The sequence below is a fragment of the Eumetopias jubatus genome, unplaced genomic scaffold (assembly GCF_037043125.1).
Source record: "Eumetopias jubatus isolate StellerSeaLion01/CBP00866 unplaced genomic scaffold, mEumJub1_p1.0 scaffold_12, whole genome shotgun sequence".
Lineage (NCBI taxonomy): Eukaryota > Metazoa > Chordata > Mammalia > Carnivora > Otariidae > Eumetopias > Eumetopias jubatus.
Genome location: NW_028274818.1, coordinates 43,329,518 through 43,357,080, shown reverse-complemented (window position 1 = coordinate 43,357,080; position 27,563 = coordinate 43,329,518). Strand labels below are relative to the sequence as shown.

The 27,563-nt window shown below is 42.0% G+C and overlaps 1 protein-coding gene across 1 annotated transcript; it reads left to right on the top strand.

The window, feature by feature from the left end:
* Positions 1-26,986, top strand: RNASEL (ribonuclease L). The gene is given in 8 exon segments (XM_028121553.2): positions 1-152; positions 2,688-4,348; positions 12,429-12,514; positions 13,687-13,892; positions 21,142-21,271; positions 24,055-24,191; positions 24,857-24,965; positions 24,967-26,986. Coding segments are annotated over 7 exon segments (2,193 nt in total). The 5' UTR covers positions 1-152; positions 2,688-2,874; the 3' UTR covers positions 25,018-26,986.
* The last annotated feature ends 577 nt before the right edge of the window (positions 26,987-27,563 follow it).

Genomic DNA, 27,563 nt, shown 5'->3' with positions numbered 1-27,563 from the left:
TTTGCTTCCGGCCTTTGTCCTCACTCCTTGTCTCTCTCCGCCCCACCCCGCGGACTCAGTGATCACAGAGAGTAAGTGCTTTGCTGCTCGCCCCGCGATCTGACGATTGAACGCTCTCCAAGGAAGAGCCGAGGGGCGTCTGAGTTTAGAAGGTAAGAGGGGCTGGAGAGCTGCGGTAGCTTGAGAAATTGTTCCATTTGAGGGATTCCTTGGGCTCCGGGCTCTGGAGACGGAAGGGGGTGAGTGAGTCCTGATCGCCCCCCCCACAACCCCGGAATTCCAGGGTTTGCCCGCAGTCAGTCCAATCCACGCGGTACCTAATCAAGCCGTCTCTCTCTGTCCAGCACCAATGGCGAGAGCGAGAAAACGAAACCGAAATCAGGCTTGTACCTGACAGCGCTCTGGTGGTCTCTTCACTCAGCTATTTCACTTGGGGGTTTCTTCGACTTCCCTTCTCTGCTCCTTTCTTTAGACCAGCCTGTCTCACACCTGTTGTAGCAGGAACTTTGAGCACAAACATGTGTCTCAAAATTTTCATTGCCAGGTGATCGTGCTTTCGTAGCACAATCGATTTAGATCTCTGAGGGTGGGGGCTTGGAGAGTGTCCCGGTGGCCAGGTTGCTGAAAAACGGGTGCTTCGCGGGGTCTGTAGCAGGTGCAGTTTTACAAATCTGCAAGGACCAGTTCCGTGCTGTCTGGTGGCTGAACTGCGGCTCTGTTGCCCTTGAGGGAGGGCAGTTGGACTGACTCAACACCACCAGCTCCCCCATTTGTGTATGGCGAGAGTAGGAATCGCTGAATTTTGTTTTCCTGAAGGGACATTATTAAGTCTCTCAGTTAGTGAATGCCTAATATTTGCCATACTTTATATGCATGAGGGGACGGAAAATTGAGAATAACCTAATGTTACACAATTAGGAAGTAACAGTCTGAAGTTAAATGATCAGGGGTTCAAACTTAAATCTTGTGAGGTTGGAGTCTGAGCTCTTTCCACTTCTCTCTGCTACTTTGAATAGAAGCACACATGCATAAAGAAGACATGCCCAGAGCCAGTAAATGCACTGAGAGGTGTAAGAAATGCAGATTGACACAAAACACATTTTTTTCCCTATTAATGAAGGTTCTTTTTCTTTTAAGAGATCATCTATTTCTAGTGAGGGTATGTTAATATGACACTGGAAGAAATTTATTAAGATAGGTTGAGAATTTTTTAAAACAATGATAATCCTTTTGTTACCGGACAGAGAACCGGTTCCAAACTCAGGTTTGCCTGCTGGCTGCTCACAAATCAGTACTAGAGAGGCAGGTAATGGTGGGAAAGGAAAGGCTGCTTTATTCAGGAAGCTGGCAACCTGGGAAGATGGCAGACTAATGTCTCAAAGACCATCTTCGTCATCCTACGGGAAGCTGGAGGGCTTTAGGGGAAAAGGCATGGGAAAGAGGGTGGGGGTGGGAGCTGCGTGCAGGAGTGGCAGGTGTGCAGGCAGTCAGTCGTATGTCAGTATGACCCTAAACAGGTAGGCTAGCATCTCTAGCAGCTGTTCCTGAATGGAATTAGGCCTTCTCTTCTGGGAAAGTCTGGCCCTTCATTCCTCAAGGCCAGTGGTCTTCAAATCTCAAGGAAAGTAAGTTAGTTCTGCTACAGATCAAGGGACTTAGGTCAGCAAGCAAAGAGTGGATAAGCTTGAAGCCAATTAACACTTAAGACCTGTTGGCATGCTGTTACACTTTGACCAGTCATGCAATTCTTGGAAATCTATCATAAGAAATCTATTACAAGACTTATCATAAGAAAACACACTTTAAAAAGCTAAATTAACTGCAACATTATTTAGAATGGTTAGAAAATTCCAATTTTAAAAATCTTGCTGAAAAGTTGTTTTTAAAAACTGTTTAGTAATAAGGAAATGAAGCAAGTGACTGGTGGCCTATTGCAGAGCCATTAAAAATGTTTTAAAAGACTTTGTGGTAACATAGGAAATTATACAATGGCATTAGATGAAAGAAAGGATATTTATACAGTATCCTCACATAGCATGATCTCAGCTATTTTTAAAAAAAAATTTATAGAAATATACTAAAATAGGGGCACCTGGGTGGTTCAGTTGGTTGGGCATCTTACTCTTGATATCAGTTCAGGTCATGATCTCAGGGTTGTGAGATTGAGCCCTGTGGCGGGCTCCCTGCATAGTGCGGAGTCTGCTTGAGATTCCCTCTCCCTCTGCCCCTCCCCCTGCTTGCACTGTCTCCCTCTCTAAATAAATAAATAAAAAGTTAAAAAAAAAGAAATATACTAAAATCTTTTTTTAAAAGATTTTATTTATTTATTTGTCAGAGAGAGTGAGCACAAGCAGGGGGAACCGCAGGCAGAGGGAGAAGCAGGCTCCCCATTGAGCAAGGAGCCTAATGCGGGACTTGATCCCAGGACCCTGGGATTATGACCTGAGCCTGAGGCAGACGCTTAACCAACTGAGCCACCCAGGAGTCCCCTAAAATCTTAACAATGCCTATTTCTGGGTGGTGGGACTGCAGTGTAAAAATTTTCTTGTTTTTAATTTATATATGTTCATAATATTCTATAGTAAAAAGTTCTATATAAATAAATAGATGTATTTTGAAAAAGTTGCTAGTAAAATTAATTTTTTCTAATTCAAATGCTTTCTCACTATTATAAAATTATAAAATAGCTCATCTCCAGGTGGAATGTTAGAAGACTCCGAGAGTATTTCCTTCCTCATATTGCTGGTCTACAGCCAGATAATCTCTGTTTAACCTGATAGTTCAAAGAGCTCCGTGTCTCTTTGATCAAGTCCCAAGGAGATAAGTTTGCATTTTCTCAAAGGCACAGAGTTGTAGCCAGTGGTAATTACCATCATGGAGACCAAGAGTCATAACAGCCTTCAGGAGAGACCCACACCCTCCAGCAATGAGGAGACATCAGTGGATGGCAATAAGTTAATCAAAGCTGTTAAAGAAGAAGACATCAAGCTGGTCCAACAATTCCTGGAAAGAGGGGCTGATGTTAACTTCCAGGATGAGTGGGGCTGGTCACCTTTGCATAATGCAGTACAAAGTTGCCGGGAGGACATGGTGGATCTTCTGCTTCGTCATGGGGCTGACCCTTGTCTGAAGAAGAAGAATGAGGCCACTCCATTCATCATTGCTGGGATTGTGGGAAATGTGAAGCTGCTCAAACTTTTCCTTTCTAAAGGTGCGGATGTCAATGAGTTTGATGCTAATGGCTTCACAGCTTTCATGGAAGCCGCTGTGAATGGGAAGGATAAAGCCTTAAAATTCCTGTATGAGAATGGGGCAAATGTGAATTTGAGCCGAAAGACAAAGGAGGATCAAAAGAGGCTTAGGAAAGGAGGGGCCACAGCTCTAATGGATGCTGCTGAAAATGGACATGTAGATGTCTTGAAGATCCTCCTTGATGAGATGGGGGCAGATGTCAAAGCCCGTGACAATATGGGCAGAAATGCTTTGATCTATGCATTTAGGAATTCTGATGTTAGAAATGTGGAGGGCATCGCTAGCCTTCTGCTGCAGCATGGCGCTGATGTCAATGTGAGGGGAGAGAAAGGGAAGACACCCCTGATCCTGGCAGTGGAAAAGGAGCACTTGGGTTTGGTGCAGATGCTTCTGGAACAAGAACATATAGAGATTAATGAGACAGACAGTGAGGGCAAAACAGCACTTCTGTTGGCCGTCCAACTCAGACTGAAGGAAATTGCTCAACTGTTATGCAACAAAGGAGCCACCACGAACTGTGGGGATCTTGTGATGATAGCGAGGCGCAACTATGACAGTTCCCTTGTAAGGCTTCTTCTCTCTCATGGGGCCAGAGAAGATTGTCCCCCTCCCACTGAAGACTGGAAGCCTCAGAACTCACGCTGGGGGAAGGCCTTGGAACACCTCCACAGAATATACCGCCCTATGATTGGCAAACTCAAGATCTTTATTGATGAAGAATATAAGATTGCTGACACTTCTGAAGGGGGCATCTACCTTGGGTTCTATGAAGGGCAAGAAGTAGCTGTGAAACGATTCTATGAAGGCAGCACACATGGACGACAGGAAGTCTCCTGTCTGCAGAGCTGCCGAGCAAACAGTGACTTGGTGACATTCTACGGGACTGAGAGCTACAAGGACTGTCTGTATGTGTGTCTTGCCCTCTGTGAGCAGACCCTGGAGGAACACTTGGCCAAGCACAGTGGGCAGGCTGTGGAAAACAAGGAAGATGAGTTTGCCCGAAACACCCTCTTATCTGTATTTAAGGCTGTTGAAGAACTACATCTGCGGTGTGGATACACTCACCAGGATCTGTGCCCACAAAACATCTTAATAGGTGAGTCTCCAGTCTTCTCTTAGAAATTGCGGGGTCTTTATTTACAAAAAGAAAGGATTTTCATTACAGGGAGGAAAGGAGTAGAGTAAGTGTGGATTATTCAGTTTGAGGATTAATGCAACAGATTCATAATTAGAGTGCTATCTCTCCTGCTACCAGGTATAACCCTTACCCCATGTGGAGGTGACAGATGCCAATGGAATACCAGGCTAACATCATATTTCCTTTGGCAAATACAAATATGAAGGTTATGTCTTAGATGGAGTCAGCTCCAGAAATTTGAATTCCTAAAGTAGCCTGCCAGTCAGAGAATCCTGAAGGTGTGTTCCTGCAGCCAAGATGGTAGCCACTGTGAAATTTTTTTAGGTGATTTTATTTATTTATTTGTCAGAGAGAGAGAGTAAGGGCATCCAGGCAGGGGAAGCGGCAGGCAGAGCAGGCAAAGGGAGAAGCAGGGTCCCCTTCAAGCAAGGAGCCTGGTGCGGGACTCGATCCGGACCCTGGGATCATGACCTGAGCCAAAGGCCGAGGCTTAAGTGACTGAGCCACCCAGGCGTCCCTCCACTGTGAAATTTAATGGCAAAACCGAGGTCAAAACTGGGCATGCCAGGATAAGACGCAACAAGTGAAACAGACTCCAAGTGGGCAGAACGAGTCAGCACCCACTGGCCTCAGCCAAAAACAAAATGAAGGAAAGAAACATTAAAGGAAAGAAGCAGAGCTGAGTGTAAAGTCCCAGGAGGTGACGTGGTGCAGTAGGAAGAGTCTTGGCTTTAGCCACGTGTAGGGAGACTTGCGGCCTAGTCACGCCACTTTGTAGGTTTGCAGCCTCAAACAAGTCACTTAGCTCTGTGAGCCTTAGTTTCCTCATTTAAGATGAATAACACCTCTTTCATAAGGTTGTTATGAGGTTTAAGTGCAGTGTGTTAGACAAGTTACCTGTATGTTGTAGGTACTCAGCAAAGGCCAGGTCCTTGTCTAGAGGGCTAAGCAGAAACAGATACCTAATCTACAGACATGTACTGAGATTTAAGGTAGGTGTAAGGGAACAAGACAAAAAGAGGGTTCAGGTATTGAAAGGCAGAGAACAGTATTTAAGGTCCTGGACAAGACCTGGAAGGAAGTAGGTGGACCTCAGAATACAACTGGAATCTGGCTTTTAATTTGAGGACAGGTGCTAGTGGCACTCCTTCCTGGTTTTAAGCAACTTTGTTGGGGAGCCTGACAAAGGCCAGAAATATGTGCAGCTCTACAAAGTGAAGCAGAGTTCTCAAGATGCAGCCAAGGGCAGGGTCCTTCCCAGTTCTAACTGCTGATCTTGATGCAAAAGAGTCACATGTCACATTATAAAGAAAAATTACTTGTCACTACCTCTTCTTCAGAATTTCTGGCACCATCTCTTCTATTCTTAAGCTTGAACAATAGAGAATTGAGAATTGACTCTATTTCTGCCCCCAGGTGGTGAACCTAACACATACTACAGACTATTCTTTGTATTAGATCCCTAAAATGATGGGAAAATATTGTTAAATGAATTCTTAGCTGGGATCAAAATAGCAAAAGAAGTTTTACAGGACAAAATCTTTGAGGAATCATAAAGAGACTGAACATGATAGGATGGGATTAAAGAAAGACACGGGAGCCCAGGACAAATGCAGGATGCCACAGCTAAATATTACTCATAAAAGTAGGAACAGTGCAAAGAAACTCCACTCAGGAGTAATGGAAGCCAGAAGCAGGAGAGGACAAAAGATCAGCTAACAGGTAGATTGCTGCATCAGTAGAAAATAGGAAGATCACACCTTGTGCATTCCCCACAGACCAAGCATCTGTGCCAGGCCTGTCTGTCTGCAGACAGGGCTACTACTTGAGACACTGGGTGGTTGATGATCTCAAGAGAAACAAAGAGCAGTTAAATCCACAAGATTTCTGCCAAAGCACCCTACTAAGTGGCACATCCTGCTTACCCCCTAGTTTCACTGAATAAAACGCAAAGCAGAAGTTCTGACAACTGCCTCCATCTCTCCCCCATGTTGGGTGGCATTAACAGAAGCAACTCAAAGGGATCAGGGATTCTCAACTGCAAAGTAAGGCTTACAGTCAAAAATCACTGAAGATATTTATGAAGTGCTGATACCCTGAAAGAGATGCATGAAATAGAAGAACTTAGACCCAAAGAAACAAAGCTAACTGAGTGTATTAGTTTCCTATGGCTGCTGGAACAAATTATCACAAACTTGGTGGCTTAAAACGGTAGAAATTTATTCTCCCATAGTTCTGGAGGCAAAAAGTATGAAACCAGTTCCACTGGCCCCAAATGACGTGTCAGCAGGGCCAAATTCCCTTTGTAGGCTGGGGTGGCGGGAGACCCTTGCCTCTTCCCCGTTCTGGTGGGCAGCTAGTATTCCTTGGCTTGTGGCATCACTCCAATCTCTGCCTCTGTAGTCATTGCCTTCTCTTCTGTTGTCAGATCTCCCTTTGCCTGCCTTGCACAAGGGTATGTGTGATTGCATTTAAGACTCACCCTGCTAACCCAGGACAATCTCTACTATTTCAAGATATTCTCTCTCTTTTTTTAGAGAGGGAGAGAGAGTGTGAGCAGGGAGGGGCAGAGGGAGAAGAGAGAGAATCTTAAGTAGTCTCCACACTCACCACAGAACCTGACATGGGGCTTGGTCTCACTACCTTGAGGTCATGACCTGAGCCTAAATCAAGAGTCGGATGCTTAACTGATGAAGCCACCCAGGTGCCCACTGTTTCAAAATTCTTAATCACATCTGCAAAGCCCTTTTGTGTGAGTGTGTAACTATATAAAGTAATGTTTGCAGATTCCAGGGATTAGGGCATGGGCATCTACTTAGTTTGCCATCCTGAGTAACCACAGTACTTTAAAGTAAGTATAATTAATAAAACCAGAGAACCAAGATAGGTTATTTCATCCAAGAAGCAACGATAAGCATTGTGAAGAGAACGAATAGAGAATTTGGGAATTTAAAATATAATTGTTTAAAAATTTAAAACTCGAGACTGGATTGAAGATTAAATTAGCGAGCTAGAAGACATGCCCAAGAAATTTTCCTAGGAAATAATAGAAAAGCATAAAGGAGTGGATAGGGAAAAAGGTTTAGAAGTCAGGATTTAGGTCTGAAGTTCTAGTAGGCATTTCAGAGGGAAGAAGAAATGAGGTTGAAGCAATATTTGAAAAAAAAAAAGTGAGAATGTCCCAGAAATAAAGATAGATATATTTCTCTTATTGAAAAACTCACCAAGAGCTGAGGGTAAGTAAGGAAAAAAACCCATTGAGTCACATCTTAAAGGAGTATCAAAACATCAAGGGAGAGAGAGAAAATCTCAAAAGCTCCCAAGAGAAAACAAATTACCTACATAGAAACCAGAATCAGATTGCTAAGAGACTTGTCTCCTCAGTAACCTGAATACAAAAAAAGGAACTGAGGAGAAAGAACCTACTAACAACTGAATCTTAGTATTCCCCCAGAATTCATATGTTGAAACTCTGCAGATATCCTTTCAAGATAGTGTTTTTATTTCCTTCAGATACACTTCTGTTTTATCTATTTTTAATTTTTTGAGAAACCTTCATGCTGTTTTCCATTGTAGCTGCACCAATTTACATCCCCACCAAAAATACACAGGGTTCCCGTTTGTCCACATCTTCACCAACCCTTGTTATCTCCTGTTTTTTTGATAATTATTCTAACATGTGTGAGATGATATCACACTGTAGTTTTGATTTGCATTTCCCTGAAAATTACTGATATTGAGCACTTTTTCATGTACCTGTTGGCTCTTTTAATGTCTTTGGAAAAATGTCTATTCAGGTCCTTTGCCCATTTTTTAATCAGAGCATTTGATTTTTGCTATTGAGTTGAATGAATTTCATATATATAAATATATATTTCATGTACATAAATATATTTTCATATATAAATTTCACATATATATTTCATATGCATGGAAATTTCATATATATAAATATATATTAATATGTATATTTACTCCATATCAGATACCTGATTCATAAATATTTTCTTGATTTCTATACATTGCCTTTTCATTTTGTTGATGGTTTCTTTTGCTGTGCAAAAGCTTTTAGTCTGATGTAGTCTCACTTGTTTATTTTTGCTTTTGCTGCTGTGCTTTTGGTGTCATATCTAAAATATCATTGCTAAGACCAATATCAAGGTGCTTTTTCCCTATGTTTTCTTCTAGGAGTTTTATGGTTTCAGGTTTTACATTTAGGTCTTTAAGCTATTTCAAATTAGTTTTTGTGAGTGGCATAAGATAGGGGTCTACTTTCGTTCTTTTGCATGTAATTATCCAGTTTTTCCAACATCATTTTTTGAAGAGATTATCTTTTCCCCATTGAGCATTCTTGGCTCCCTTGTCAAATATTAGTTGACTGCCTATGTGTGGGTTTATTTTTGGGCTCTTGATTCTGTTTCATTCATCTTTGTGCCTGGTTTTATACCAGTCCTGTACTATTTTGATTACTAGGTCTTTGTAATATAGTTTAAAACCAGGAAGTGTGATGCCTCCAGCTTTATTCTTTCTCAAAATTGCTTTGGATGGATCAGTGCCCTTATAAAAAGAGCTAGCTAGTTGTCTTTCTACCATACGAGGATACAGCAAGGAAGATGGCTGTCTATACACCAGTATGCGGGCCCTTACCATGAACGCAATGCTGCTGACACCCTGAGCTCAGATTTCCAATGTTCAGAGCTGTGTGAAATAAATCAATTTCTGTTGTTTAAGCTACACCCATCTACTGTAATTTGTTATAGCATCCAGAATTGATTAAGACAACCATCAAATTATACATGATTCAAAATAAATACATATTTTTGATTGAAGTATTATTAACATATGGTGTTATATTAGTTTCAGGTATACAGTATAATGATTCAGCAATTCTAGACATTACTCAATGCTCATCATGAAAAGTGTACTTTAATCCCCTTTATTCCCCCCATCCCCCTACCCACCTCCCCTCTGGAAACCACCCGTTTGTCCTCTGTATTTAAGAGTGTTTTTTTGTTTGTCCTTTTCTCTCCCTTTGTTTGTGAAATCATATGGTGTTTGGCTTTCTCTAACTGACTGACTTCACTTAGCATTATACTCTCTAGGACCATCCATATTGTCACAAATGGCAAGATCTCATTTTTTTGATGGCCGAGTAATATTCCATTATATATGTGTGTGTATATATGCCACATCTTTTTTACCCACTCATCTATTGATGGACACTTGAGATGCTTCCATATCTTGGTTATTGTAAATAATGCTGCAGCACATAAGTGTGCATATAACTTTTCAAATTAGTGGTTTTGTTTTCTTTGGGTAAATACCCAGTGGTGGAATTACTGGATATATGGTATTTCTATTTTTAACTTTCTGGGGAACCTCCATACTGTTGTCCACAGTGGTTGCACCAATTTACATTCCCACCAACAGTGTGCCTAACGGTTTCTTTCTCTCCACATTATTGCCAACACTTATTATTTATTGTCTTTTTGATTCTAGCCATTCTGACAAGGGTAAGGTGATATCTCTTGATGGTTTTGATTTGCATTTCCCTGATGATGAATGATGTTGAGAATCTTTTCATGTGTCTGTTGGCCCTTTGTATGTCTTCTTTGGAAAAAAATGTCTATTCAGGACCTCTGCCCATTTTTAATTGAATTGTTTGTGTTTTTTTGGTGTTGAGTTGCGTATGTTCTTTATACATTTTTGATATTAACCCGTTATTGGATATATCATTTGCAGATATCTTCTCCCATTCAGTAGGCTCCCTTGTCGTTTTGCTGATAGTTTCCTTTGCTGTGCAGAAGCTTTTTATTTTGGTGTAGTCCCAGTGGTTTAGTTTTGCTTTGGTTTTTCTTGCCTGAGGAGACATATCTGGAAAAATGTTCCTATGGCCAATGTCAAAGAAATTACTGTCTGGTTTTTTTTCTAGGGGTTTAATGGTTTCACGTCTCACATTTAGGTCTGTAATCCATTTTGAGTTTATTTTTGTGTATGGTATAAGAAGTGGTCCATTTTCATTCTTTTGCATGTAGCTGTCCAGTTTTTCTAAGCACCAGTTGTTGAAATACATTTTTTAAACATTTAAGGATCCAGGAAGACTTCCTACCCACAGACCATATATGAAAGAACTGCTAGAGGATATGCATAAGGAAGGAGAGAAAGAGCCTGGTAGAAAATAGTGACTTACAAGCAGCAAAGAATAAACAAAAAAATTAATTGTTTAAGTAACCTAAATATGTGTTATTTTTAATGAAAAATTATTTATTTATTTAATTAAAATCTTTAATTAAAAAATATCATCTTAGATGATATTGCAGTGCTGGGAGTGAGGATGAAGAGACTCTTGATTCACTGACAGCAGGGTGGAGTGCGCAAATTTTATCCTAACTCTGCCCATCAGCTGTTAGCAGTCTGTGATTCTATAAGTGCAGAAACTAAGTGTAAGAGTTTAAAATTTTTATAGCACTTTAGCAATGTTGATTGCATCTAAAAATAAATAAAAAACCCTGGGGCTCATTAAAAAAAAAATCAAGTGTTAGAAGAGATGTGAAGTGTTCCCTTAGGCACTTGCAAATTCAAGTAGCAGAGAACTCAAAGTGGCTTAAACAGTGAAGGGGATTTATTAGTTGGAATAGCTGAAAGCAGTCTCTGGTTTCCAGTCTGCACCCTCTGCCCCTTCAACCTCATTGCAGGCTACTTTCCAACTTCATTCCTTCTTTCCAGGCTGTCAGGCCTCCTTTCTGTCAGAGTGGAATTCCTCAGGTTCCTTTCTGCCTTGGGAATTCCTATCTGGATTTCTCTCTTCCCTGTTCCATTCTCCCATGTGAATTCTACTGATCTCTGTTCTCAGTGTCCTTTCTTAAAGGAAGACTTTTCTCCCCCACACAGCCATGTGGCTCTTGTTATACACTTTCAGAGCATCCTGCACTTTGGGCTAGCATTTTTAAAGTTGCAATTAGGGTCACCTGGGTGGCTCAACCGGTTAAGCATCTGCCTTCAGCTCAGGTCATGATCCCAGGGGGCTGGGATCGAGCCCCGCATGGGGCTCTATGCTCCGCGCAGGGTCTGCTTGTCTCTTTCTGTCCCTCTCCCTACTTGCTCTCTCTTTTTCTAAAATAAATAAATAAGTCTTAAAAAAAATAAAGTTGTAATTAATTTTACATTCACTCATTGCTCAGAGACTCAAAACTCCACAGGGCCTGTGCTGTGTTCTCCTCTTTCACTGTCATTTTCCCCCTCACTAGACACTTGTTGAATAGTTGAATGGGTTCATTTTTGTTAGACTGTGGGTTTACACCCAACTTTGCTATCTAAGTTCAGAACCAAAGGGGTTTGAGAAGCACACAGTTGTGCTGACCATCCTGCTGCCTGGAGTTACTCGGTTTGCTTTCTTAGACGCCTTCAAGCCAGAAGCAGGAGCTACTCCTTCAAGGACAGGTCACTGACTGGCTCTTCTTTCATCTTGTTCCTGACCTCACCCATCCATGCATCCTTCTTCCTGAGGACTCAGTGGCTTCCTTCAAGGGAGAAAGATTCTGAAGAGGGCAAGGAGGTAGTGGCTCATTTCAAGCACATAGTTAATCCATAATAACTGATTACAGTGTCACAGGGGGCTGTGGTTGGTGGGCTTGATTGAGTGGCACACTGTGGTAAGCTGCTCTTGGATTTGGAGTCTCATTGGTTAGTTGTTAATTAGCCTTGGGAAGTCAACGTATCTCCTGCCAACAGTCCCTTTATAAATCTGTGCTCATTGCCCCCAGGAATTGCCTGAATGGGGAACTGGTCAACTTTATCCTCATCCTTCCCCATGCCCAGGCCTGGAGAAAATGAAATTTAAATCCTGCCCTTGGCAGATACCTAATAAGTCAAATGACACTGTGCACATGGCTCTTTTGAAGAGTAAATAGCCATGCAGATATAAGCTTTATTATTGCCTTCTTCAGAGATGATAATGCATTGTGGTACATAATTATTTAAGTTAATTACAACATGAAGAGAGAGGATTTTCACTGTATCTCTACAAACTATCCCTTAGATTCCAAGAATGCTGTTTGCCTGGCAGATTTTGATAAAAGCATCAAGTGGACTGGAGAGCTGCAGGAAATCAAGAGAGATCTACAGGTAAATTCTACAATTGGTTTACTTTTCCATCTTTCTGCTTCCTTATTTGTTTCGTTCATTCCCTTATTTCCTATGGCCAGTTAGACGTCATTTCTGTTTTACCTCTTCTAACTTCCAAGGCATTCCCCCAGGGCTTACTGTCTTCACTCTCTTGCGGACAGTGGCATTTCTCTGGGCTGCTGTGGCCCCTTTCTGTATTTCTTTGGCTCTCTCTCTTCCTCCACCAGCTAGATAGGAAATGAATTGAGCATGACATACCTCTTCTAAAATTACCTCCAGGAGGTATGTCCAAATGGCCTCCCAAATTCCTGCATGAGGTATTTCCTGCCTGCAGACAAAGCAGATGGGATTTCTTTTCCCATTTTGTTCAAACTTGTATGCTAAACTCCTAGGAGGGCCAGATACGAAGGCCCTCCGAAACCCATGGGAGGGATGGGATTGGTCCTCAGCTTGAAAGAAACTAATCTTGGCCACAGAGGTTACGAGCTTGAAATAGCTTTTTCTCCTAGAAGGAGACAGCAGAAACAGAGCCTGACCCCTGCAGACCAAAGCTCCCAGGTTGACTCTGACCCTGTCTGGGCAGTTTCCTCCTGGGAGGTTCTCCAGGATGCAGAACGTTCAACCCCGGGGCAAGAGCTCTCCAGCCACATCTGGCCTTTGCTGCTAAAAGGATTTTAGCTCCTTCCGTGATTGGTGTCTTGCCTGCTGTAGGAAGTGCGTATATTGGCCTCCTGCTTGACCTTTCTTCCCTGTCATGGCCTAACTCCTGGAGCTGTCACCGTGTCCCACTGGACCTGGACTGGCTCCTTTATCTGCCATCTCACATAGTCCCAACCCAAAGTCTCAGTTTCCAGCCAGAGTCCTGGCATTTCCCTTGTTGAAAACAGTTTTCCTCTCCCCTGTTTTTTGACATTCGATCCATACTTTAAGGTCCAGCTCAAATTCCTCTTCCTCTAAGCAGTTTGCCCTGACAATTCTGGCTTAGGATTATCTTTTGCTCCTCATAAACCTAAATTGTGGGGACCATATATTGTCTTGAAGGGTTCTACATGTAGAACCTGTAAACTCCTTGAGATTTCTCCCACTTTCCATTTGGTCATAACCTGCACCACACCTCCATACAGAGTGAGAATTCATAGACAGCTTTGGCTTGATTTGTGGCTTTCATGCAGGCCCTTGGACAGCTAGTCCTATATGTGGTAAGGAAGGGAGAGCTCCCTTTTGAGACACTGAAGACTGAAAGTAATGAAGACGTGATTCAACTTTCTCCAGATGAGGAAACTCGGGACCTCATTCATCAACTGTTTAACCCTGGAGACAATGTGCAGGGGCACCTGAGTGGCCTGCTGGGTCATCCCTTCTTTTGGAGTTGGGAGAAGTAAGTAAAAGTTGATGGCATATTCCAGGCCTCCAGAAGGGAGACAATGAGTGTATTAGTCATGAGATATATATATGTTCAAATGATATATAGATAGACAGATATATAGATATCCAAATGATAAATATAAATATAGATTTACTTATTAAAAATATTTTATTTATTTATTTAGAGAATCTTAAGTAGATACTGCTGTGCTGAGCACAGAACCTGATGGGGGCTCTATTTCAGGACGCTGAGATCATGACCTGAACCAAAATCAAGAGTGAGGCACTCACTCAGGCACTCACGCCTGAGCCACTCAGGCGTCCCTATGTATTTATTTTTTTAGAAAGAAATGCAGTATTAAGGCTGAGAATTCTCACGATCTGCCTCTGCAAGCTGGAGGCCCAGGAAAGTCCATAGTGTAATTTAGTCCAAATGCAAAGGCCAGAGAGCCAGGGGCACTGATGATGTGGGTTCCAGTAAGGGTCTGAAGGCCTGAGAGCCAGGAGCGCTGAGGGCAAGAGAAGATTGATGGCCCATCTGAAAAAAATCAGACAAGAAGGGGTGAATTCCATCTTTTATTCTATTTCTTTTTTAATATTTATTTCAATAAAATTTATTTTTTTACCTTTCTTTTTTTTAAATTTTATTTTATTATGTTATGTTAGTCACCATACAGTACATCATTAGTTTTTGATGTGGTGATCCACGATCCATTGTTTTCATATAACACCCAGTGCTCCATGCAGTACGTGCCCTCCTTAGTACCCATCACTGGGCTAACCCATCCCCCCACCCCCCTCCCCTCTAGAACCCTCAGTTTGTTTCTCAGAGTCCACAGTCTCTCATGGTTCGTCTCCCCCTCCGAGTCCCCCCCTTCATTTTACCCTTCCTTCTCCTAATGTCCTCCCTGCTATTCCTTATGGTCCACAAATAAGTGAAACCATATGATAATTGACTTTCTCTGCTTGACTTATTTCACTTAGCATCATCTCCTCCAGTCCCATCCATGTGGATGTAAAAGTTGGGTATTCATCCTTTCTGATGGCTGAGTAATATTCCATTGTATATCTGGACCACATCTTCTTTATCCATTCATCTGTTGAAGGGCATCTCGGCTCTTTCCACAGTTTGGCTATTGCGGACATTGCTGCTATGAACGTTGGGGTGCATGTGGCCCTTCTTTTCACTACATCTGTGTCTTTGGGGTAAATACCCAGTAGTGCAATTGCTGGGTCATAAGGTAGCTCTATTTTTAATTTTTCGAAGCACCTCTACACTGTTTTCCAAAGTGGCTGTACCAACTTGCATTCCCACCAACAGTGTAAGAGGGTTCCCCTTTCTCCACAACCTCTCCAACATTTGTTGTTTCTTACCTTGTCCATTTTTGTCATTCTAACTGGTATAAGGTGGTATCTCAATGTGATTTTGATTTGAAGTTCCCTGATGGCTAATGATGATGAACATTTTTTCATGTGTCTGTTAGCCATTTGTATGTCTTCAGAGAAGTGTCTGTTCATATCTTCTGCCCATTTTTTGTGACTTGATTATTTGTTTTTTGGGTGTTGGGTTTGAGAAGTTCTTTATAGATCTTGGATACCAGCCCTTTATCTGTAGTGTCATTTGCAAATATCTTCTCCCATTCTGTGGGTTGCCTCTTTGTTCTGTTGACTCTTTCCTTTGCTGTGCAGAAGCTTTTTGTCTTGACGAAGTCCCAAAAGTTCATTTTTGCTTTTGTTTCACTAGCCTTTGGAGATGTATCTTGAAAGAAGTTGCTGTGGTCGATGTCAAAGAGGTTACTGCCTATGTTCTCTTCTAGGATTTTGATGGATTCCTGTCTCACATTGAGGTCTTTCATCCATTTTGAGTTTATCTTTGTGTATGGTGTTAGAGAATGGTTGAGTTTCATTCTTCTGCATGTGGCTGTCCAATTTTCCCAGCACCATTTATTGAAGAGACTTTTTTCCATTGCATATTTTTTTCCTGCTTTGTTGAAGATTATTTGACCACAGAGTTGAGGGTCCATATCTGGGCTCTCTATTCTGTTTCATTGGTCTATATGTCTGTTTTTGTGCCAGTACCATGCTGTCTTGGTGATCAGCTTAGCTTGTAATATAGCTTGAAATCGGGCAACACGATGACCCCAGCTTTGTTTTTCTTTTTCAACATTTCCTTGGCGATTTGGGGTCTTTTCTGGTTCCATACAAATTTTAGAATGATGTTTGTTCCAGCACTTTGAAAAATGTCATTGGAATTTTGATCGGGATGGCACTGAAGGTATAGATTGCTCTGGGTAGCATAGACATTTTAACAATATTTATTCTTCCAATCCATGAGTATGGAATGTTTTTCCATCTTTTTTTGTCTTCTTCAGTTTCTTTCATGAGTGTTTTGTAGTTCCTAGAGTATAGATCCTTTACCTCTTTTGTTAGGTTTATTCTGAGGTATCTTATGGTTTTTGGTGCAATTGTAAATGGAATTGTTTCTCTAATTTCTCTTTCTACAGTTGCATTGTTTTGTATAAGAAAGCAACTGACTTCTGTGCATTGATTTTGTATCCTGCCACATTACTGAATTGCTGTATGAGTTCTAGTAATTTTGGGGTGGAGTCTTTTGGGTTTTCCACATAAAGTATTCATGTCGTCTGTGAAAAGAGAGAGATTGACTTCTTCTTTGCCAATCTGAATAGCTTTTAGTTCTTTTTGTTGTCTGATTGCTGTTGCTAGGACTTCTAGTACTATGTTGAACAATAGTGGCGAGAGTGGGCATCCTTGACGTCTTCCTGATCTTAAGGGAAAGGTTCTCAGCTTTTCCCCATTGAGGATGACATTCACTGTGGGTTTTTCATAGATGGATTTTATGAACTTGAGGAATGTTCCCTCTATCCCTATACTCTGAAGAGTTTTAATCAGGAAAGGATGCTGTATTTTGTCAAGTGCTTTTTCTGCATCAATTGAGAGGACCATATGGTTCTTCTCCCTCCTCCTATTAATGTGTCCTATCACATTCATTGATTTGCGAATGTTGAACCACCCTTGCATCCTGGGGATAAATCCAACTTGGTCGTTGTGGATGATCCTTTTAATGTATTGCTGGATCCTATTAGCTAGGATTTTGTTGAGGATTTAGGAATCCGTATTCATCAGGGATATCGGTCTGAAATTCTCCTTTTTGATGGGGTCTTTGTCTGGTTTGGGGATTAAGGTAATGCTGGCCTCAGAATGAGCTGGAAGCTTTCCTTCTGTTTCTATTTTTTTGAAATGGCTTCAGGAGAATAGGTATTATTTCTTCTTGGAATGTTTGGTAGAATTCTCCAGGGAATCCATTAGGCCCTGGACTCTTGTTTTTTGGGAGGTTTTTGATCACTGCTTCAATCTCGTTACTGGTTATTGGCATATTCAGGTTGTCAGTTTCTTCCTGTTTCAGTCTTGGCAGTTTATAGGTTTCCAGGAAGGCAGCCACTTCATCCACATTGCTCAGTTTATTGGCATAGAGTTGTTGATAATAATTTCTAATAATTATTTATATTTCCTTGGTGTTAGTTGTGATCTCTCCCCTTTCATTCACAATTATTAATTTGGGTCCTTTCTCTTTTCTTTTGGATAAGTCTGGCCTGTGGTTTATCGATCTTATTAATTCTTTCAAAGAACCAGCTTCTAGTTTTGTTGATCTGATCTACTGTGTTTCTGGTTTCTAATTCATTGATCTCTGCTCTAATCTTAATTATTTCTCTTCTAATGCATGGCTTAGGCATCGTTTATTGCTTTTTTCCTAGTTCTTTAAGGTTTAGATTTAGTTGGTGAATTCGGGATTTTTCTATTTTTTGGAGTGAGGCTTGGATGGCTATGTATTTCCCCCTTAGGACTGCCTTTGCAGTATCCCATAGGTTTTGGACCAATGTGTTTTTGTTCTCATTGGTTTCCATGAATTGTTTAAGTTCTTCTTTGATTTCCTGGCTGACCCAAACATTCTTGAGCAGAGTGGTCTTTAGCTTCCAAGTGTTTGAATTTCTGCCAAATTTTTTCTTGTGATTGAGTTCCAGTTTTAAAGCATTATGATCTGAGAATATGCAGGGAATAATCTCAATCTTTTGATATTGGTTGAGACCTGATTTGTGACCCAGTATGTGGTCTATTCTGGAGAAAGTTCCATGTGTGCTCAAGAAGAATGAATATTCTGTTGTTGTAGGGTACAATGTTCTGTATATATCTATGAGGTCCGTCTGGTCCAGTGTGTCATTCAAAGCTCTTGTTTCTTTGTTGATTTTCTGCTTAGATGATCTGTCTATTGCTTAGATGAGGTCTCCTACAATTAACATATTGTTATGAATGTGACTCTTTATTTTGGTTAACAGTTGGCTTATGTAGATGGCTGCTCCCATGTTGAGGGGCCTAGATATTTACAATTGTTAGATCTTCTTGTTGGATAGACCCTTTAAGAATGATACAGTGTCCTTCTGTGTCTCTAACTACAATCTTTAGTTTAAAATCTAATTTGTCTGATATAGGAATTGCTACCCCAGCTTTCTTTTGAGGTCTGCTGGCATGGAAGATGGATCTCCATCCCTTCACTTTCAGTCTGGATGTATCTTTAGGTTCAAAATGAGTCTCTTGTAGACAGCATATGGATGGGTCCTGTCTTTTTATCCAGTCTGCAACCCTGTGCCGTTTTATGGGAGCATTTAGGCCATTCACATTGAGAATGATTATTGAAATATATGAATTTATTGTCATCATGTTGCCTGTGAAGACCTTGTTTTTATAGATTGTCCCTGTAAATTTCTTTTCTATATTTTTCTCCTTTTATAGAACCCCCCTTAATATTTCTTGCAGGGCCGGCCCAGTGGTCATATGTTCTTTCAGTTTCTGTTGGTCTTGGAAGCTCTGCATCTCTCCATCCATTCTAAATGACAGCCTTGCCAGATGAAGTATTCTTGGCTGCACGTTCTTCTCGTTTAGTACCCTGAATATGTCTTTCCAGGCCTTTCTCTCTTGCCAGGTCTCTGTGAATAGGTCTGACATTATTCTGATGTTCCTCTCTCTGTACGTAAGGAATCTCTTCCCCCAACTGCCCTTAAGATGGTTTCCTTGGTTCTAAGATTTTTGAGTTTTACTATTACATGCCGGGGTGTTGGCCTGTTTTCCTTGATCCTGGAAGGGGTCCTCTCTGCCTCTAGGACATGAATGTTTGTTTCGTTCCCCAGATTAGGGAAGTTCTCAGCTACAATTTGCTCAATTATATCTTCTAGTCCTCTCTCTCTCTCTCCACCCCCTCAGGGATCCCAATAATTCTGACATTGGAATGTTTCATGGTGTCACTTATTTCTCTGATTCTATTTTCATGGATTTTGAGTTGTTTTTCCCTAGCCTCCTCTTTTCCCTTTTTATCTATTAAATGGTCTTCCAGGTCACTAATTCATTCTTCTGCCCTGCTTATGCTAGCTGTTAGATTATCTCGATTAGATTGGATCTCACTGGTAGCATTTTTAAATTCTGCCAATTCAGCTTTCATTTCTGCCCTTAGAGACTCTATGTTGCCCTTAATTGATTTCTCCATTCTAGCCATTGTCTTCACAATTGCTAGCTTGGATTCCATCTCTGATATCTTGGTTATATCTGAATCCATTTGTAAATCTTTGGCATAAATCATAATCTCTGAGTCTTTCTTATTTTGGGGGTTCCTCCTCCTAGTCATTCTGTTGAGGGGTGGTTGAGGGAATGTATAGAGTCCAAATTATTGACCACAACCCAAGCAAGATGCACCTGTTTTCTAGGGACCTTAGTGTTGCTGGCCTCTTGTTTTCCCAGCCTGTCTTCTGGGGGAGGGGCCTGCCTCACTGTTACTCAGGCAACCCTGTTTGGGCAGAGTTGCCCTGCCCCCTATGGTGGGGGATGGGCTCAGTGAAAACCGGTTTTGTGGGGCTTTTGTTCTCTGGGGGCTTTCCCTGGCAGCTTTCTGCATCTCTTCTGAGAGAGCAGAAGAGAGCGTTTCCAACTCTCTGCCTCAGAACAGAGAGATGGCCGTCTGTTCTTCAGTGAGCTCTCCAGGCCACACTATCTCAGTTTCTGTCCGTGCTGCTATAAACAGCAGCGTCCTGGGTTGTGCGCCCCTCCACAGGGCTCCCAGTCCTGCCTCCAGGTCAGGGCACATCTCTGCCCTTTGTGCTTCTAACACCTCCAGCCGCCCCCAGTTCGCACACTAGGCCCCGCTCTGGGTTTCCCTCTGGGGGGGCTGCCCTAAAGTCCTTTCCCCACTGCTACCGGTCTGCAAGTCTGTGCCCCAGCCCCAGCACAGGTGGCCATTGCTCATCGGTGGTGTAGGATACCCACAGCCCCCTCCGCCTCTGTTGATCCTCCGACATCTGCCCGTGGAATCCCGGCTCCCTGCTTGTACCTTGAAACCAACTGCCTGCAATATTCTGTTTGTAGAGATCCAGATCTATCTTCTTACATCTCAGGCTGATTTCATGTGTGTTCAGAGTCATCTGGTAGATATCCAGCTCCGTTCCGGGGACTGGTTGGAATAGGGTCCCCTACTCCTCTGCCATCTTTTCCCCTCCTCCATCTTTTATTCTAAATAGGCCATCAGTGGGCTGGATGTGCCCCATTCACATTGGGGATGGTGATCTGCCTTACTGAGTTCACCAGCTCAAATGCGAATCTCATCTGGAAACACCTCACAGATACACCTAGAATAATATTTAATCTGGGCCCCTTGTGGCCAGACAAATTAACACATGATATTAACCATAGTGGTAAGGAGGTGTGGGAATGAGTCAGGCTAGGAATCAACAAACCCAGGCTCTCCTCTCAGTTTGGCATTTCCTGGCTGTGTATCTTTGGATCAGTGACTTAACCTGTCTAGATTCTGTTTTTTTGTTTTCTTTATTTTAAAGATTTTATTTATTTGACAGAGAGATAGAGAGAGAGCACAAGTACGCAGAGCAGTAGGCAGAGGGAGAGGGAGAAGCAGAGTCCCCGCGGAGCAGGGAGCCCGATGTGGGGCTCGATCCCAGAACCCTGAGATCATGACCTGAGCCGAAGGCAGACGCTTAACTGACTGAGCCACCCAGGTGTCTGTCTGGTTTTGTTTTCTGAAGAACAGCAAAAGAGAGAGAGAAAAAGATGCCTGCATGCCTCTCTCATCATGCAGAATTTTTAGAGACATGGTTTTACTACTTTTATCAAAAAGCAAAATGTAACATTGTTTTCCTTCTGAAAAGAGAGGGCAAATGGAATGACCATGATAATTCTGTCATCCTCAGCCGCTATAGGACCCTTAGGGATGTGGGAAATGAATCTGACATTAAACAAGGATTGCTTACAAGGGAGATTGTCCAACTACTACAACCTGAAAAATCTGAATGTTCCAGTTTTGCCCAGTGGACTTCTAAGGTATGAACAGTTCCTATGGTCTGGAAGTTATTCTAGAAATAAGGATCTGTATAATGTGTTAAGTTAGTTTTTCTAACTTTTTTTTTTTTTTACTGTTGGCCTGGCTCAACCAGGGGGTGGAAGAGGTGATTTCCCGGCCCATCTCTCCATCCCAGTCCCCCTCTGCCCTGTTGAGTCCCTGCTCCATCTTTCAGAGGCCGGGCCCCCCTGACAGACAGGCTCTCATCTACACTCCTCTTTAGGAAGGCCTTGTCCCAGCCCAGGAGCCTTTTCCTTTCTTAGGGCTCTTTCCTTCCAACCTTGGTTTTAAGAGAGGCCTGGCTAATGATCTTATTACTACTGTGACAAGAGCAGCTGATTAAATAAGAGTTTAACCCCAAGGAGCTGCTCCACCGTGAGGCTTCTCATCCAGAGAGCGATTGGCTGCCTCTGCTGTCTGTGTACAGCCCTGCTCTGACCAGCCACACACACATCTACCTTCTGCCTGAGAAAACACCGTGAAGAAAAGGTGATCTTTCAAATTCCTCCTCTTCAGGAAAGGGTCCACCTAACTTGAACTAAATATAGTAAAACATAAAAAATCAGCCATCATCTCAATCTAGTGGGTGCTATCAGAACTTTCATTTTTTTTTTTAAGATTTATTTATCTTCAGAGAGAGTGTGTGCATGTGTGTGAGAGCAGGGAGGGGGGAGGGGTAGAGGGAGATGGAGAGACAGAGAGAGAATCTTAAGCAGACTCTATGCTGAGTGTGGAGCCCGAGGCAGGGCTATATCTCTGAGATCATGACCTGAGCCGAAACCAAGAGTTGGACACTTAACCAACTGTGTCACCTAGGCACCTCCCAGAACTTTCATTATTATTACTTAGCAGACATCTATCAAGTACCAGTTACCTGCTGGACACACACGAGGCCATGGGCATGTGAAGCAGAGTACAGCATGGTCCATACGGGGCTGAGAGACCCACGGAAACATTGCCTGTGGGATGCATGCTGAGCAGTCCAGAGACTGTGCAAAGCACTGTGGGAGAGTCCATAATCCTCAGCTCTTTGACTGAGACCAACAGCTTCCCTATGCTTTGTCTGATCTAGGACTGCTTCTCCCATACCTCTTTGTTTCTGGGTCTCATTTTGCTTTCCTTCCCTCGCTTGCCCCTAGATGATACATCACACTCATAATTGCTGCCTTGGTGTCCATCTTTCTGGCTACCCTGTAAATTCCACAAGGGAAGAGATTGTCTGTTGTCTTGTCCACTACTGAATTCCTGGCATGGAGTAGGTGCACCATGACTCTGCTAATGAAGGTCTATAAAACTTCAGCTAAGGGGTGCCTGGGTGGCTCAGTCGGTTAAGTCTGCCTTGGGCTCAGGTCATGATCTCAGGGTCCTGGGATCAAGCCCCGTGCCCAGCTACCTGCTTGGCGGGAAGCCTGTTTTGCCCTCTCCCTCTGCCCCTTCCACATGCTCTCTCTCAAATAAATAAAATCTTAAAAAAAGCCCCCTTGCTCATGCTCTCTCTCAAATAAATAAAATCTTAAAAAAAAAAAATCCTCTTCTAAAACTTAAAATTGTAGAAATAAAGAAGTCTGAAACCAAAGCCAATGACAGTAACAGCTGACAATTCTCTAAGTGCTGACTATATGGCAGTTATCATTCCCAGGGCTTTATGAGTCTCCACAGTTAATCCTTATAAGAACCTCTGAGCTCATTGCCTCTGTGTCACAGGTGGGCCCATAGAGGCACAGACAAATCACTTTTTCCAACGGTCCAGAGCCAGCCCCAGAGTCTGCCGCTGGGCAGTCTGGCTGCCGAGGCTGTGTGCTAAAGCCACTCCCTGCAGGAAGTGATGGTGCCATCGAGTCCACCAACCCATTTAATGGCTGAGCACATCGAGACTCAGAGGTGTGGCCTGAAATAGCCAGGACTGGAGAGGCAGGGATTGGAAGAACCGGGAGGGAAAACCTGTTCTTTCGTTTCCCAGTGCATCAGTTCTTTCCCCTAAACTTCACTGACTTATATTGAATTTTGACAGACTCAAGTCTTATCTGTTAGTTCCCATGTGAGACTTTGATTTTCTGTTGCTTTTCGTGACTTGCCCATTTTCACGGTCAGATGTTCAGCTTTGCGGCAGCGTGGAGGAGCCAGGTTTTCCAGTGTTTGCTGCTGCCTCCTCTCCACAGGCCGCCCCGTCCTGCCACACAGACAGGCTTTCTAAATATGACAGCCATCAACAAGGGTGCACGCACAAAGAGAGGGGCGTTGACTTGAGAGAAGCTGCTCTGGGACACTTAGAGGCAAGGAGAAACATGAGACCTTTGGAAATAGAATTCAAAACAAAACCGAACAAAAACAACCACCCTCGCTTCGGCAGTGGCTGTCAGGTCTGATGTTAGTCTGAATGAATACTCTTCAAGGGGGAAATGTCATCAATTACCAACTCGGATGGGTCACTGCAAGGATAAAAATACTGCATAGCATGATGAGCAAATTTCCTAGTATAACAGCCAAAGAATTCCTAAACCACGTTTCAGTATATTTAATTTCTCATGAAAATAGTTCTCTTGGAAAAGAGAGACTGGAATGTAGAGTTCCTTATGATCCTGCATCCAGACACCATTACTGTATAGTATTTACTTCCATTCATTTCTTTCTATTAATTTGCTCTATTAATTAGTGGTAAATTGGGCATATATTCAAATTTGTATTTTGCCTCTTTGTATTAACATCCCATGAGGATTTATTCTGTGGTGCTACCATATTTTTTGCATAATGTTTTGTTTTTTAGATTGACAAATATGTTATGAAACAAATGAATACGTTTTATAAGAAACAAAAAAAATTACCTTATCAGGACACTGTGCAAGATCTGCTAAAGTTCATCCGGAATCTGGGAGAACATATTAATGAAGAAAAAAATAAGAAGTGAGTATTATTTCTGTTCCTGTAAGTCATATATGAAATGAGGATGATTAAAAAATCCCATTCTAAATTTATATCTGCTATTTGTTAGAAAGAAGAAAATTTGTTTTGATGAAATGAAAAGTAATTCCTTCCCTCTGTTTGGAAAAGGGCCAACACGTTGTAAGAACAATGAATGATGGACGTGCCTGGCAGGCTCTCATCTTCCTTCTTAGCTTTTGCTGAGCCCTCTTGAACAGAAGGGTACTGACTCCCTTGTGGGAAGCAATGCAGGGGAATGGGCAGCTGGGTAAGGTGAATGTAGCACTGTAAATGTCTAAAAAGTAGACCCGTGTTAGTGAAATCAGCTTTTGCTGCCCAAAATGGTAGTTGCAAACTCAAAAAACCTTGCAGTTTTCAGGGCTCTTTTGGATTTTGGAACTGTAGGTAAGAGATTGTGGAACTATATCATCTCCATGTTATGAATGATTAAACTGGGGTTCACAAAAATTAAGTTGCCAATTAGCTGAAGAGTTGTTAGGAGATAAATCTTGTTCTGTCAGATTCCAAAGTCCTGACGTGCTCTGCTCTAGAAATTGAGGGAGCAAAGAGATCTCCGGGCCCAGATGCTATAAAGGGGGAAGATGATCTGGGGGCAACCATGCTAATACATTTGTGTTTCATTTCAGGATGAGGTCGAGAATTGGAGAACCTTTCCAGTATTTGCAGGAGAATTTTCCCGATCTGGTCATGTATGTCTATAAGAAACTACAGAACACAGAATACAGAAAGCATTTCCCCAAAAACTCACAATCCAAACAAGCATTGGCGTGATGAAGGTCAGCCTTGAGTGGTGGCTGAGGTTTTTGCTTTCAGGGAGGCACTTATTTAGCTGTGTGATCCTGGGCACATCACAACTCTCTGGGCCTCTTAACTAACCTGGTTGCTTGCAAGGGTGAGTTAGATAGTGGATGTGTCAGGTCCTGGCACCAGTGCTCAGTATTCCCCACATGTTTATAACCAAAAAAGTATATACTCCAACTACCCTCCTTGTCCTTCTTACAGGTAAAGCTTAGTGGCAGGAGCTGGGTGGGGGGGCATCCTGCTAAGAGTCCTCTTATCAGTTGCACCGAAGGAGTGAGTGCTTAGACCTCTAATGCTTGATTATCTCATTTGGTTCTCCTAATGACCTTGCAAGCTAGGGTTTGTTATCTCCACATAAGAACTGGCAGACTTGAGACTCAGACAGTTTGAACTACTTGCCCAAGATCACACAATTTTTACAGAGCACTGTATAAATGCATGTTGTATTATTGTTATTACTCACGTGGGTACTTTTGAACTTAATTACCAGCCCAGGGATCTTCTGGATGGATCCCAAAAGGAATATGTCAAGGGGACTCCAGGAAGCTCATTCATTCATTGACTCCACTTATTCATTCATTCAATATTTTTTGAGCACCTAGGATAAGCCTAGGCACTAATTGTATGAATTCCATTCCTTCTAGAACCACCTGCACTGGTTTTCTATGACCTTATGGCAGTAGTTCTCAACTGGGGGCAGTTTTGCCCCTGAGGGGCCATTTGGCAGTGTCCGGGATGCTTTTGGTTTCAAATCTGGAAGATAAGGGGATATTATTGGCATCTGGTAGATGGAGGTCAGGGATGATGCCAAACATTCTACAGTGCACAGGTTAGCCCCCCACAACATGAAATTATCCAGCCTAAAATAGCAGTGGTACCAAGACTGAGAAACTCTGCCTTAAGGGATCAGGACACCTTTGAACTGACTTGGGGCCCAGGACCATGGATTATGTGGACCACCTCAGAGAGGAGTGACTTGAATTTGTTTTCTTGTTTTTGAATTTGTAGTGAAACAATTCCAGTGTCAACTCTCCAAGAAGTCCCCTGAGCACCCTCACTTTCCACACCCCAGTCCAAGTGTTCTCTCTGGCTCCCTAGCACCCATAGCCACATCAGAGCATGCTCCTTTCTACCTTTGCATGCTTCTTCCCTACTGGACTGTAAGAGCTCAAGTGCCAATGAGTTTTATATATATATATATATATATAATGAGATATATATATATATAAAATGTATTTGTATCATTAATGCTTAGCAAAAAGTCTGCCACATAAATATTCATTGAAAAATGAATGAACCATCTTCATACATGAATAATAATGCTACCTTACATTTTAATGGTGCTTTATAATTTATAAATTACACCTACATATTTTCTCTTTTAGTTTTCAAAACAATCCTGCAAGGTAAATGCTGTTATCCTCATTTTGCAGATGAGGATAGAGGCATGTTGATTTGCTCTAATACATAGCTAGGAAGTATCACTGTCTTGATTTGAACATATTTTCTGGCATTAAGTCTGATGTATTTTCCACTTATCCTCGTTGTGGTGGTCAAGATGGAGCTTTGTAATGGGAGGATCTGGGGAAAAAAATAAACAAACAAAAAACTACAGTATCTTAGGTTCTTTCTGAAGAGAAGGTAGCCTGAACCAGGCTTCATTGACTTCATTAAAGTCAAGAAGTGTTGGAAGTTAAACTAAACAAAATTGACATTAATGTCTTCCGCTCTCACCTGTGATTGCATGGATCATTCTCTCCTTGCTAAAAAAAAAAAAAAAAAAGGAAGTACTGGAAGAAAGAAACTTTAGGCTGTTCTATAAGGTTTTAGAAGCAGGAAGATTGCTTTAGGTTTTAAAATTAAGTTTTGGTTTTTTGATTTGTAGTAAGTACCTGGATATGTCAATCAAAATGCCCATTTGTAAAGCATATTCAATAAAACTTGGAATCATCTTATTAAGTCTGATTTTCTCAAAGTGATATTTTCATTATAAAGAGTAGTGATAAGTATAATAGAAAATGTTCAATGATTAATGCCTGGGTAAGTTTTAAGAAAGGGCATCTTGCTCTTTAGTAATGGAAAAAGGAGGCTATTTTCGCCCTCCAGTTATTCTGGAACAGTAGCCAGCTTGGGTGTCTTTGTAGAGAGGGAAGGAAGGAACTGAACAATTTACCCTCTGCTTTAATTCTCTGAAGGTTTCTGTGGCCACTCTGCAAATATTTCTCATGCAGTTGTCATGATCACAAACATTTAATTGAGTTTGTGGCTCACATTAGGTACTGTGTTAGGCAAGGTGATTCTGTGCCTGGGCTTATCAAGCAGGAGTGCCAGTTACAGAGAGAAGAGAGGAGGTTGCCCGCCTGGAATGTTCTGGACAAGCAACATAGGAGAGAAAATAATGGTAAAGTAACAAGGTGCTCACTTCTTGAGCACCTGCTGGTTTCCAGTGCCTAATGCTTTTTTTTTTGAGTTATATATTTTTTCTTTCTTTTTTTAAATTATTATGTTATGTTAATCACCATACATTACATC